Source organism: Aspergillus brunneoviolaceus (assembly GCF_003184695.1).
Source record: "Aspergillus brunneoviolaceus CBS 621.78 unplaced genomic scaffold BO95scaffold_41, whole genome shotgun sequence".
NCBI lineage: Eukaryota > Fungi > Ascomycota > Eurotiomycetes > Eurotiales > Aspergillaceae > Aspergillus > Aspergillus brunneoviolaceus.
In genome coordinates this window covers 281,681-294,060 of record NW_020290771.1, presented here as the reverse complement: position 1 = coordinate 294,060, position 12,380 = coordinate 281,681, and the positions used below count along the sequence as shown (strand labels likewise).

The 12,380-nt window shown below is 54.4% G+C and overlaps 6 protein-coding genes across 6 annotated transcripts; 2 read left to right on the top strand and 4 right to left on the bottom strand.

Annotated features, from left to right (window-relative positions):
* Positions 1–799: 799 nt before the first annotated feature.
* On the bottom strand, positions 800–2,521 carry BO95DRAFT_443822 (uncharacterized protein). The gene is made up of 2 exons (XM_025586743.1): positions 1,584–2,521; positions 800–1,526 (listed from the first exon to the last, which is right to left on the bottom strand). The coding sequence occupies exons 1-2, from the start codon at positions 2,302–2,304 to the stop codon at positions 1,030–1,032; spliced, it is 1,218 nt and encodes a 405-aa protein (XP_025441381.1). The 5' UTR covers positions 2,305–2,521; the 3' UTR covers positions 800–1,029.
* A 493-nt stretch (positions 2,522–3,014) lies between these two features.
* BO95DRAFT_166555 (Zn(II)2Cys6 transcription factor) lies at positions 3,015–5,355 on the bottom strand. Its single transcript, XM_025580769.1, has 2 exons — positions 5,252–5,355; positions 3,015–5,017 (listed from the first exon to the last, which is right to left on the bottom strand). The coding sequence occupies exon 2, from the start codon at positions 4,944–4,946 to the stop codon at positions 3,186–3,188; it is 1,761 nt and encodes a 586-aa protein (XP_025441380.1). The 5' UTR covers positions 4,947–5,017; positions 5,252–5,355; the 3' UTR covers positions 3,015–3,185.
* A 325-nt stretch (positions 5,356–5,680) lies between these two features.
* Positions 5,681–6,554, top strand: BO95DRAFT_443818 (dolichyl-diphosphooligosaccharide--protein glycosyltransferase subunit 4). Its single transcript, XM_025586742.1, has one exon. The coding sequence runs from the start codon at positions 6,056–6,058 to the stop codon at positions 6,251–6,253; it is 198 nt and encodes a 65-aa protein (XP_025441379.1). The 5' UTR covers positions 5,681–6,055; the 3' UTR covers positions 6,254–6,554.
* Positions 6,555–6,789: 235 nt separating this feature from the next.
* On the bottom strand, positions 6,790–7,498 carry BO95DRAFT_365298 (putative C2H2 finger domain protein; the record flags this gene model as incomplete). Its single annotated transcript, XM_025582692.1, has 2 exons — positions 6,790–7,073; positions 7,177–7,498. The coding sequence occupies 2 exons, from the start codon at positions 7,496–7,498 to the stop codon at positions 6,790–6,792; spliced, it is 606 nt and encodes a 201-aa protein (XP_025441378.1).
* A 2,452-nt stretch (positions 7,499–9,950) lies between these two features.
* BO95DRAFT_443816 (uncharacterized protein) lies at positions 9,951–10,681 on the top strand. Its single transcript, XM_025586741.1, has one exon. The coding sequence runs from the start codon at positions 10,082–10,084 to the stop codon at positions 10,247–10,249; it is 168 nt and encodes a 55-aa protein (XP_025441377.1). The 5' UTR covers positions 9,951–10,081; the 3' UTR covers positions 10,250–10,681.
* A 294-nt stretch (positions 10,682–10,975) lies between these two features.
* BO95DRAFT_443815 (synaptobrevin family protein) lies at positions 10,976–12,335 on the bottom strand. Its single transcript, XM_025586740.1, has 2 exons — positions 12,179–12,335; positions 10,976–12,036 (listed from the first exon to the last, which is right to left on the bottom strand). Exons 1-2 carry the CDS (start codon positions 12,220–12,222, stop codon positions 11,304–11,306), a joined length of 777 nt encoding a protein of 258 aa, XP_025441376.1. The 5' UTR covers positions 12,223–12,335; the 3' UTR covers positions 10,976–11,303.
* Positions 12,336–12,380: the final 45 nt, after the last annotated feature.

The following is a 12,380-nucleotide window of genomic DNA, read 5'->3' as shown; positions in this document are numbered from 1 at the left end:
TGCTTTGCTTTGCTTTGCTTTGCTTTGCTTTAACTATAGACTCCCGTGCCTGAAAACTTATACCACTCTTTTAATTTTCTGCAGCATGAAATTAGCAGATGCATGGCCCGGTGACTTGCTTTGACTTGCTTTGACTTGCTTTGACTTGATGTGACTTGAATTGAAGAATACGAATACGAATACCCCCGTTCCTTTCCCTTGCTTTGAGGACTTGCTTTTTGGATTCTCTTGATAGTTCGTCTTTTCGCTCGTTAAAATCCGTTGTACTCTTTCTTGGTGACGGTGATGGTGATGGTGGGATGGCTGTAGGAGCTAGGGAGGAGTAGGAGTAGGAGTAGGAGTAGTTGCCTCTCAGAGCCCTGAGGGGAAGAGGAGGGGAGGGGGGCTGTGGTGGGTGGATGGGTTTGTACAGTACAGCACAGTATGGTACAGCAGTTACACTATACATCGAATGATTCTTCCATTTCTCTAGGAATACTGTGAGTATGTATGGAGTGTGGGTAACGAGGGTGATAATTTGAGGGCGGGTTGAGAGAAATAACAAGACATACTCTAGCTCCAGGGGATCTCAGCATGAGGTAGCTAGCGTGTTATTCTCATTCTCGGGGGCGCGCGCTGGTCATAGTCTGGACTTGTTATTCATTTCTGCAGCTGATATTCGGGGGGTTGAGGTGTGGGAAGAAGATGTTTACTTACTTGCTGGCGTAGAGAGAACTGAATATAGGGAGGTGGCACAGCATGGACTAGTTATAGTTAACTACACCCTAACCTCCTCCCGTGTCAAAAGCATAGCGATTACCGAGAGGGCCCGGGGACTTTCCTTCCGATGTATCAGGGCTTACAGGTTAGAGAGCGCAAGTCGTCATTACCGTTATTCCTGGGGAAAAATAAGGAGCCACTGGGCTTGACTGCTGGCCAACTTCGGAATACTTCATGACTGCGTCAAACCCGCAAGGCTTTCGCTGTTCGTACGTACACAGCAGGGCAAGGGGGAACGCTAGACAGGGTATCTCAGGATTTACTACGAATTCAGTTCAGAAGAGAAGATATAGTCAGATGCCTCCTCGTTCTCCGGTCCGTCTCCGCGCAGTCCGGCTGCGGGGGAGTGTTAAGGATGGAACGAGAGCTAGACGGTCTGGCGGGCGGCGGGTCGCGGTCGCCCAGGGCAGGAGTTATTGTCGGCTGTGGTTGCGGTGGTGGTGGTGGTGGGATCTGAGGTATCGTCCACGGCGGGATGAATATGCGGTCATGAGTTGGTTTGTTGGTTGGGGGATGCGGTTCACGGGCGTGTAGGTGTCGGGTTCCGCGCGTTGGCGCCGGTGGTGGGATTTCCGGTTCTGAGTGTAGATCATCTTCAGAATGTCGATCGAGTTCGGGAGATCTTGATGGACTTCCACGAGAAGACTCTTGGTCACGAGATGCTTCATCTCCAAGAGAAGTCCCATGCATACACTGCCGTTCAGAGCCGGATCTCCCGTGTCCAGGGTAGATAACACCATCAACACCATCAGGGTTCTTACCCCGAGCTAGGGCAACGTCAGCTACCAATCGCAAACCACTCGACCGGCGACCGGCCAACTCACCAGCAACAACGAACCAAACCGGTCCCGTATCCGAATGCATCAACGCAAACAAGGCCCGCAACCACGCCTCCTCCCCCTCCACCACATCGCCGATCTTCTCCCTCAACCCCCGAACCGCCACATTCATGCTCTCCGCCTCCGGCCACAGCGGCTGAAGCACATCCTTGTCCCGACGATAGTAGACCCTCTTGTCTCTGATCTCATCCACAAACGCACCGTACATGCCCTGCGGCAACCGGCAAACCACCTTGCCCCCTTCCCCATCGTCCGTATAATAATACCGCCAATTGGACTGGTGACGGGTTTCCGGCTTCCCGGCGCGCCGCACGTTGATCTCCACAAAATGTTTGCTGATCACGTTCGCGGGCGGCTTGGTGAAGGTGCCGAGCTCCCCCGCGGCGGCGTTGGCAGGCAGGACCAGGCGGCGCTTGCGGCAGCGCGTCTGAAGGTCACCTTTGAGTTTCATCATGTACCGGAAGAGGTAGAGCATGCAGTTGACTTTGTTGGCGTCGTAGGCCGAGTGGATGAAGAGGGGGAGCTGTGGGAGGCGGTCAATGAGTTGGTCTTCGAGTTGCATGCGGACGCGGAGGTGCCTGATCGGTTTTGTGAGTTGCTTTACGTCCACGAGGATCTGGCGGAGTATATCGTCTACCACCAGCCAGTCCAAGTGGTTGCCCCCGGGGAGGGCTTTGTGGAGTTCGGACACTGTGAGGTTCCCCATTCTGGGGGTGGGATGCTCTGCTGCAACTGATTGTGATTGGATTGGTTTGGGTGGTGATCGAGCTGTCACAAGTAAGCGTGGAAGAGTGACACAATCAGTCTGCTGTGTAATTATACCCAGGAGAATATAAGAAAAGACCCGAGCGTAGATACAAGTGTACATGTTGAAGAAGACTAACTGAAAAACAAAACATGGAATGGAATTTTGTGGATAGTGGATACGCAGACAGTGACGGGAACGCGTGCCCGCAGTGGAGATCGACAAAAGGCTAAAAAACCTAGTGCGACGGAATTTCCCCGGACTTGTGGCTGACTAATATACCAGAAGTTAGTTAGTCAGTTATCAAATGCTATTTGGTACCCAAAATAATCGAAAGGACAGGAAATCCTCAGAATGGATGAGGAAAAATATGTCAAAGAATGTGCATTCTAGGCAGGTCCCGTAGAACCAGAAAACGAGATCCACAAGACAACAATCCAAAAGGGAAATATGTGTAGCTCTGCTGGTTGGCAGGCGAATATCCGAAGCGTCCAAAGCCATTACACTAGCCCCGGATGTAGGGAAACTCGCAAGAAATTCTCGGTGTCAAGGTAACTCAACACATCCGCATCGTCATCGTCCATCATCTCGGCATATCCTGGCATGTAAATACACCATAACAAATCATCAGTCTTCAGTAGGTCGGGCCCGGTTTCATACATCCTGGGGCAGTCAGGGGAAAGGGTATCATCGTTGCAATGGTCAAGAATATCAACAGAAAATTTTAGGGAGAAGGCGCGGGAAGGGCTGGTGCTGATATATTCTTTGATGGGAAAACAATAGGCATGACGTCTCCCACGATTGAGGAACACCACACAGGTGATGCGCCGGACTCAGATTCTTCAGCGAGGCAGCATGTCGGGCATCCAAAAGCGGCCATTATCCAAGACACTGTTGAGATCGATCTGGTCCATGTTGGGTCGGAGCCCAAGGTCCATCACGTCGCGCGCAACCGCCTTGATCTGCCGCATGATGCTCTGGGAGATGGCCCACGTGCGGGCCAGCGTCTTGAACACGCCGATTGTCAGTGTAAGCCGGTCCCGACTGGGGTCGGGCATCTGGCCGGCTTTCACCGAGCAGGCGGCAAGCTGCACCATGGAGCTCAATACCAACGTGCAGATGAAGAACGGGGTGTGCTTGACGACGGGCATCCGGATCGACGCCAACGTCGAGATTTCGCTGGCGGCCTTGACGGCCTTCATGGCATGGGCATGGTGCGAGAAAGCCGGGATGCTCAGCGGCCCATGATGACCGCAGATCACCTCCGCGGCCACAGCGGGAGACGACAGCAGATCCGAGCGCGGGAAGTGCAGGTAGATAGACGACCCGTTGACGACCATAGTCGCCTGGAACATCATCTCATCCACTGAACCATCAGGACGCAGAAGCTCAGCCTTCGACTCGGGCAAATGATGGAACCAGCTAGTAATCCGAGCGTCGGTAGCTTCGACCTGATCCTGCTGGCCTTCGACCATATCCTGAATGGCCACCACCCGCCCTAAGATGCGAGCCGCTTCGATGCGGTAGGTATAGGAGGAGAAATCCCGTTCTTCATCAGCGAACGCCCGCTCATCGAATTGTGCGATCGTCAATGGGGGCGGGGGAGCCAGTCCGTCCTGATAAATCCTCTCCTCGCACGGCAGTGGCACTTCCAAAGGCACGGTGTTGCAACGGTATTGCGGCTGAACGCCGAGGGCAGTCAGCATGGCTTCAATGATGAACAGTTCCCACCAGGTTCGTCTCAGACTCTCCTCCCGCACCGGATCCCCCTCTCCCATGGTCTGGGCGAAGTGTCGGGTGTGTAGCCCGAGCTCAAAAGCCAGGTCCACAGCCATTGCGATGCACACTCCGGCATCAGCTCGCTCGTTCCGCGAATGAAGAACAATGGCCAGCAGCAACAGGGCCTGAACCTTTTCCACCGAAGGATCTTGTTCCATGACAGACGACATGACGGTCGGCCTGTACGTGTCACTGGACGCAGCGGGGGTGAAGTGGGTGCCAATGAATTTGATCACATGCTCCAGGAAAGGTGGGACATGAGACCGATACAGAATCCGGAATGGGAGCAGGATGGGGTGGGAGGGGTGAAAGTAGGTGTAGTAAATGTCAATGAGGTAATTGTCGCCTGGGTTGGAAGAATACGAGTCCGGGGTGAGGGGGCTGTGAGCCGCGCGAAGAGGCTGCGACGAGACCGAGCCATCGGTCGTCAGTTCGGGGCTGGTGGTCGGAAGGGAAGGCGGCAACGTGCTGGTGCTGGGGAGCGGCGTCGTCACTGGCATGAGAGGCATGTTCCCGGGAAGAACCCATTCGGAGGGGACATTGTAGAATGGCTGGGCCTCAAACGAAGCCGATAGGTCGGTAGGGAGTTGATCGGGGGAGGACGGGTTGGCTCGGCGTTTCTTTGACGGGCCTTTGTAGCCGCGACGCGACGGGGTGTATTGGCACTCGGCGCCCGTGGCTGCACAGCGGCCACAGACGGGTGTGTTGCCATCACATTTGAGATGCTTGTGTCGGCACAGCAGGCAGGCGAGGAGTGAAGGCCCGGCGTTCTTGGGTGGGTTGGGAGGTTTGGCCGTCACAAATGGGTTGATTCCCTGGTCCATGGTGGCAGACTGTCATAGATCGATTAACACGGGGGACATCAATATTTTGCGATCCAGCTGCCCCCTCTAAGCTACCCAACAATCAATAAACACATCAGAGTGCATGAAAAATGGGTAGGAGCTGTCTTGAGAAGCGCAAAGCCAGAGCGTTGAGGCAAAGCCGAGATCTGGATGGAGCGGGGAGAGCCGCTGTCTGGAATTCTTGGGGGGGAAAGAGATTATGAGGGACAGACACGGGAGGGGGAAGAGGGGACTCGGGACAGAGGGGAAAGAGGGCAACCGAAGAAAAGAGATCGTTCGCATACATACAGCAGATTTGAAGACTGAGGATAGCTGCAGAAGTAGTATCCAGACAGACTGACAGAATTTCACTCTTACCTGTAGTCCATCCAACAAGAAGAGAGACAGGGGAAGAAGTGAGTGAGAGCTGAGATGATACGATTGTAAATGCTAGTTAAGTTAAATAATAATTAATAACGGCCGGGCCGTTGCGGCCGCTGCCTGTATTCTTAGGCATAAGCTAGACTAAGTCCAGTCGGTGGTCACGGTCACGGGTTAGGTAACTTAACAGTCGCAGCTTCCAATCACCGGTCGCCCTGCCCTGATCGGGAAGTGGAATCGGTCAAAGCTGTTGCTGCCTGGGCGATGAGGCATCAAGATAGGCAGTGCTGACTGATAAAGAAAGGCGGGAGGGAGTCCACTGGTTACGAATTACGACGACTTTCCCCGACAGAGCGCAAAGTGTCCTCCTCCGAACCGTCAAGTCAACAGTCTGTTGCTCCCCCCATTGAACCAACAAATCTATCTTCGGAGATTAGGTATGTTTCTTGCATTGATTTTCAACCCAGCAGCCGACATGTCACCTCAATTCAACCGTCCTTCCTACACACTGCCCTGCATCCCATGATTAAGGCTAACGTGGCTTCCCCCGTTCTCCGGACAGTGAACTTCCCATCTCCGCTATCTACTTCCCTCCTACAGCGCCGGTACCTCTTCCTGCTGTGCATCACCACAAAACACCCACACAACAACCTCAATTGAACCTCACACCGTGATATTCAAAATTCTCACCCCACCAGTCCATCCCCCAAAGAAATACAACCATCACAATGATCACCGACGACGAGCTCCACCGCCTGGCCGTCTTCCTCGGCAGCTGCGCCATGATGATGATTGTCCTCTACCACTTCCTCGAAGTCAACGCCAAGGACGATGGCGCCGAACTCGACGCTCCCGCTGATCAAAAAGTGCCCGGGGTCTCGCAGGAGACGGCTGCGGCTGCTGCGGCCGTGGGATCGTCGTCGTAGGGTGTGAATTGGGAAGGAAAGTCTGGCTAGGGAGGATGGATACCCACAACCTGAACGTTTTGACTGCTATTTTCTTTTTTCTTTCTGTCGCGTGTATTTTTGTGTTCTGTGTCTCGAGTCTAGTTTAAGCGAATGACTACAGGGTGGAAAAGACCAAAAGGCAATGGGCTTGTTTGTTTAGAATACCCGGGCGGTGGTCTTTTGGGCTCCCATCCAATGCATCGTTTACTTTCTATGAAATACTTCGCATGTATCTTCGTATGTGTGCATTGTATGGATGTATATCACCTTGCAGAATGTTCCCAGCTTTCCCACGATATCAATGTACAAGGTTGTGGTTTCCTGGGGTAAGCGACGGGTTGGGGACGAACCAAAGCTGGGTAGGAGTCACAGGACACACTCCCAAAAAGCGACCGGAACACCTAGGCCTCGACACCGATGCTCTCGAATGAATTACTCTAGAAAAGTTGAGAAAGGGACCAACCACACCGCCCAATGCAGAATGCCGGTTGCCGTAATATGAAGATACCACAGGCTTAGACAACCACTTCATAAACATCCTCCTCAGTGCTCTGTCGCTCATTCCGCACAAAGTTGGTCAATTCGCAGCCCCCAGGGTCCAAGCCCACGCCGATCTGTTCTTTCAGTCGCTGCACAGCCTTGAGGATTTCCTGCGCTTTTTGCTGCTGGGTAGTTTTGCCATGAACTCTATGGTAGGCTCGGATCGACGAACCACTCGCCGGAAAGATAAGCATGTCATCCATACCAGGTCGACCGTTCTGAGGAATCGTAGACAGTCCTGTTTCGCTAGTGGTTTCACCTATTGGATAGTGCGAGCAAGAGTCAAATAATTAACGATTGCCCTTCAAAATGCTACAAGTCACGCGTAAAGTGGAAATGCGATCATCCAGATGCTTTCTCACCAGGTCTTGGCACAGATGGTCCATCGCCCAGCCTCCACGCGATAGAGTCCAGGTGGTCCTTCTTCACGTGCTTGAAGAGCAGCGCCGCAGGCATGGGTTCCGGGTGTGTGCATCCCTTCCAACCGCAGGTCAGCTGCTGAGAGACATGAACCTTGAAAATGTGTTTCTTGAGCCCCTCCAGGTTATGGAGCTCAGCACGACAGTCCGTCCACTGACAGCCGAAAACCTGGTACTGCACCGGTTGTGCGCTCGTCGCCGTAACCGGCTGCTTGGGTTTATTGCCGCTCCCAGGCGGACGACCAGGTCCCCGCTTGCCCACCATCGCGCTCGCCCGTGTCCTGGGTGTGGATTGTGACTGCGGCTGCGGCTGCGGCGTTGGCGGCAGTGGTGTGTACGGGGACTGCAAGGAAGGAACACCGGTTCTGGGAGGAAGCTGGACCTGCGGACTAGGAGACTGGAAGGAAATTTGGGAGCTAGGAGGAGGTTGCGATGGCTGCACTTGCGGTTTTGGATGTGGAGGCAGTGCCTGCTGAGGTTGCGCAGATGCTGGCGGGACTGGGGCTGATGGGAAGTTCAGATGAGGCGGAGCAGGAATCGGGTGCGGCGGTCGCGGCGCGGGACGCGGCGCGGAAAGTTGGTTGGGCGTGGAAAGTCGGTTGGACGGCGGAAGGGGAGCGCCCATCCGTCCCTGGTCACGTGCCTCCTGCGAATCTACTAGATCCCATCGAAATGTCGCCAGATCTGACCCGTTGTCCACATGTGTGAACACATCCCGTAGACGGAAGAGGTGATGGTTCAGAGCGTCTTCAGTTGGATGACGACCGGATGCAATTAGAACATCTCTAGCAATGGTCTTAGGGTCATAAGCCAGCTTCCGAGCAGCATCCGCTTCATTTATAGGCTTCACAATGTCGGCGCGGTGTTTCAAATGATCCTTCACTTTGAGCCCCGGGGTAGTTGCGGGAGAGTAACTGTAGACAGACAGCCCACCTGCCGGGATTGGAGGATGGGCGGCACCCGTGGACGCAAACGACGCCGGTGGCTTTGATGTCTTTGGAGGTCCGACGCGACGTTTCTTAGCAGGATTTCCAGACTCTTGACTCGTGAACGCATCGAACTTCTGCTTTTGAGGGATCACTTGCGAAGGCGCTGGGCCTGGTGCTGTGCCTGGTGCTGGGCCGGGTGCTGGGCCGGGTGCTGGGCCAGGCGCCGGGGCAGGAGCCGGGGCAGGAGCCGGGGCAGAAGCTGGTTGACCTCCGGGTTGTGGTATCTGGGGCATACCGTGCGATGGTGGCTTATGAGACCCAGCGGATAAACTTTGGTAAGGTCCGCCCGTATGATGACTTGTTGCTGGATTCCGTACCAGACTCTTCGGTGATACCCCGTAAGGCGCGGCGGAAGAGTTCTGATTGTGCCCGCCTGCATTCTGATCTACTGGGCCGTTTTGTGGCCTGCCTTGTGAAGGAGCCGTGTGAGACCCAGCAGTAGGAGCTTGGTTGGGTCCGCCGGTAGCCTGAGTTACTGGCGGATTTTGCGGAGGCGCGGAGTAAGCCGAAGGTGACGGCATCGGCTGAGGCGTTGGATGGTAAACAGACTTCTGCGCCTCAGGAGAGACTGTCTTCGAGGTCGGCGGAGGCGCGCGCCCGGGCGCAGAGGCCGAGGCCGTTCTGTTACCATCAGGCATCGTTGTCCAGGCTCTTGGAGGGCCAGCCTGAGGTGCGCGAGGGGCCGCGCTGTTGGGCAGGTGGGATTGTGTGGGGTTAAGCAATTGAGGAGACCCTGTGTTTCGAGGCTGAGGCGGAGCTGTCTTCGTAGGCGGCGGAGCAGCTGCTGCAGGTGCTGTAGGTGCTGCTGTCGTGGTAGGTGGATAGGATTGGGTTGGTTGTTGAGGCTGTGGAGACGGTGCCCGCTGCGAATGATAGAGAGCTTGCTGCGCTAGGTTCTGATAAGACTCGGGTCCCCTGACAGGAGCATAATGAACCTGCGAGCCTTGCGTCTGGGACACGGGGGGTGGCGCGCCGGACGATGGAGGCGCATAACGAGGTGGAGCATGCGGTGGGCGAGATTGTGTTGGAAAAGGAGCGGGTGCTGAGGAAGGAGTAACACCGGTAGGCCTCACATTGGTTCTCTCCGCTGATGGACGACCTTGAGGGTAAGGTGGTTGAAATCGAGCGTGACTCGTTCCTGGCGACGGGTGGGACATTTGAGACGGCGGGGGCAAGGCAAAGTACGGGTTTGCCTGAAAGTATGCCAAATTATTGTCTTCAAACTTCTGCACCTCGGGGTCGTAGCCATAGCGTAGGTAGCTTTCTAGCCACTGAATGTCATCGTTGTTTGACATTTTTCCTTGCCGGTGTTGGTGCCAGGCCGCGTTATCGGGGTTTCAGGCGCGAATAGATTCCCGTCTGGATCATGACATGAGATCGAATAGCATAGTTGTGTGCAGGAAAGAAAGAATAAGTGAATGTTAGTAGCACATCGGTATTTCACAGAAAGATTCTGTAGCACTCTATAAAAACAAGAATCGAAGCTTGACGCGACTACGGATAGCGCATCGCGAAATGCAATAGAACAATGGCCGGAGGATCATCGACCCGGACCGCTCGTCAGATAGGCAGGCGGTGAGCTTTGATTGGTACTTTCTGGGACTAGCTGTAAGCTGCCGAATGAGGGGGCTTCTAGTAAGGCTAAGCGCAGCTCGGATCATGTGACGCACACTGCCCATTGAAAAGGTCCGCGGGAGTCGCCCATCGACTTCTGTCTAACTCACAACATGCGAATTCTTTCAAGTTTCCACACTCCAGGGAATCTGCACCACGATCATGTTCCTGAGCTCGCGGAGATCTGCTGAAGCGTCTTAAAATGATTGGGACAATCTGCAGACAAGCACTATACCATTGGCCGCATGCATCCGAGATGCAATCATCCGGACTTGACGACCTTTGACTTGCACGCCCTATCACAACAATCTAAGCAGGGCTTAGACTTGCGAGGGCGATGCCACAACTCCGGATGCTGGTGCATAAAGGTCAATGGTCTAGGGCCCTCGATCTCCGTGCTCAACCCTCGATGAAGCGCAAGCATACCGGCAAAGGCTGAAACATCCCGCTCAAGGAACTGGACTATCACGATCACAATTGGTCAGGCACGAGATCTTTACGGAAGATACAGTACCTCGAGAAATGCGCTACGACTACCCCGAAAAACGTAGCTGATCGCTCCCCTGATCATCCCACCCCCCCCCTATTTCCCACAGGAATTGCGCCAGGTTTATCTCCCCATCAACCCTTGACAATGCTTGATGGGGTATACGACTGGCGAAGAAGGAATAGCAAATAACCTATACCTGGATCTAATCCAGGGGGTTCGTTTGCCTCGCTTGCAGACCCGCACTGATGTTACCACGGTGGCAAGGACGCTGTGGGTTTGAGAGTGAGACACATACTGTAAACTTTAGCAATTAGATTGCTTAGGTAGCCGATCAATTGAACACCATATCACGATACTTGATTCTTTTCCCTCTCAGTCTGGATTCTCCTGGTTGTGCACCTTCTATGGGCGCTTTGTGAACTACGCAAGGTGTGGATTGGATGGACGATGCAGTTGGATTTGTATTGTATGCTCATGAGCTCTGCAGTCTATCTCTTGAGCTGGTTCGAGACATTTCCAAGCCTGGTGCCTGGAGGTGTATTCTGTTTGCCATATACGGCAATATGTTATTATATAATGGGTCTCGAGCTATATCTGCCGGTGTTTGTTCCATCGCCGACTCCTTATACTCCACAGGCTTGGTCTAAAACCGGGGGATTAATAGTGATATAGAAGTAAACCAGACTACATTATCATGATATTATACAGAATTAAAACTTGAGCTTCCATCCATCTCAAAGGCCAGCCCAGCCCACCAACCTCAACTAGATACCATCACCCGTTGACAATCATGAGCCCATCAATCAACAACCAGCGCAAAAGAACTGCAACTCAAAACAAACGCAAATCAACAACACGCAACAAGCACAAGGCTCAATCTCAACCTTCACAAAAAGGAATTCAATCTCACACCCCCACCCACCCAATCACCCCATTTTCTTTCCACTCACTGCCATCCAACCAACCAGTCGAAACATTCAACCCACGCACTTCCCCCAGGCAGGCAACCCACACCCCATCCCGACAAACAAATACACCAGGAACACGATCACCACGATCAACAGCACGACCAGCTTGACATTCTTCCACCACATGCGGCGGCGCAGCCCGCGGCTGCGCATCCGGAAATCATGCGCGCTGCCGCCGAGCCGATCCGTCTTGTCGACGAGCAGATCGATGCGCTCGCCGCGCTCCAGCACGCGCTCGATGTTCTCCGTCATGATGTCGCGCACGCTGTCGATCTCGCGCCGCGCCGAGGCGAGCGAGTCCGACGGCGGCGCCGTGTTGTACGTCTGCAGCAGCGCGCGGAGGTCCGGGTTGAACGCGGCGCAGCCGTAGGCCGGCAGCGTGGCAAAGTCGGTGCTGGACGGCGGGTAGGCCGCCAGGAACTTGCGCTTGATCTCGAGGAGGAAGGCGAAGGGGATGCGGCGGCCTTGCTCGGCAGTCGCGACGACGATGTAGCTGAGCGGGGCGTAGGAGTTGGGCTCCGTGGATGAGGAGGAGTCATTGTTATTGTTGTTGGTGCTGCTGCTGCTGGGGGAGTCGGCGATGTAGTGCACGAATAGGCGCTCGTGGGTGTACGTGAGCTTCTGGGGCTGGTCGTGGGAGATCTTGGGGAGGATGATGGAGGCGAGGGAGGAGGCGGCTGATGAGGAGGTGCCGGGGGAGGAGTGTTCGGCTAGGATGGTGGTGCGGTGGGCGATGCAGGAGCTGGATTTCCAAGGAAGGTGAATTGGTTAGTTGTGGGCTTAGCAGTGGAATTGCATTGGGAAGGAGAACTGAAGCTGGCTGGCTAGCAGCTGGGTTGTTTTTTTTTTTCTGTGTTGAGGTTTGTGGGTTGGTAAAGACGTACTAGAGCAGGAAGCTCGAGGGCTTCGAGGATGAGGCGGCGGCCATGATGCTGAGATGGTTAAGTTCCTGCCAATTCTATGTCGATGCTGCAAAAAGGTTGTCACCAGCTGGCAGGGCAGGCGAAGAGGTTACAGTTGTTGTCTCTGTCTGGTGCCTGGAGGCATCGATTGCGAGATAAGATCATCGGTCCGTGACGTCGCCGC

Excerpts from the sequence above, each read along its gene's own strand:
- BO95DRAFT_443822 (XM_025586743.1), bottom strand. The coding sequence starts at position 2,304 with ATGGGGAACCTCACAGTGTCCGAACTCCACAAAGCCCTCCCCGGGGGC. Across the intron at positions 1,527-1,583 it reads GGTTTGGTTCGTTGTTGCTG|CTCGGGGTAAGAACCCTGAT; the intron begins GTGAGTTGGCCG and ends ACGTTGCCCTAG.
- BO95DRAFT_166555 (XM_025580769.1), bottom strand. The coding sequence starts at position 4,946 with ATGGACCAGGGAATCAACCCATTTGTGACGGCCAAACCTCCCAACCCA.
- BO95DRAFT_443818 (XM_025586742.1), top strand. The coding sequence starts at position 6,056 with ATGATCACCGACGACGAGCTCCACCGCCTGGCCGTCTTCCTCGGCAGC.
- BO95DRAFT_443816 (XM_025586741.1), top strand. The coding sequence starts at position 10,082 with ATGCATCCGAGATGCAATCATCCGGACTTGACGACCTTTGACTTGCAC.
- BO95DRAFT_443815 (XM_025586740.1), bottom strand. The coding sequence starts at position 12,222 with ATGGCCGCCGCCTCATCCTCGAAGCCCTCGAGCTTCCTGCTCTA. Across the intron at positions 12,037-12,178 it reads CCCTCGAGCTTCCTGCTCTA|CTCCTGCATCGCCCACCGCA; the intron begins GTACGTCTTTAC and ends TTGGAAATCCAG.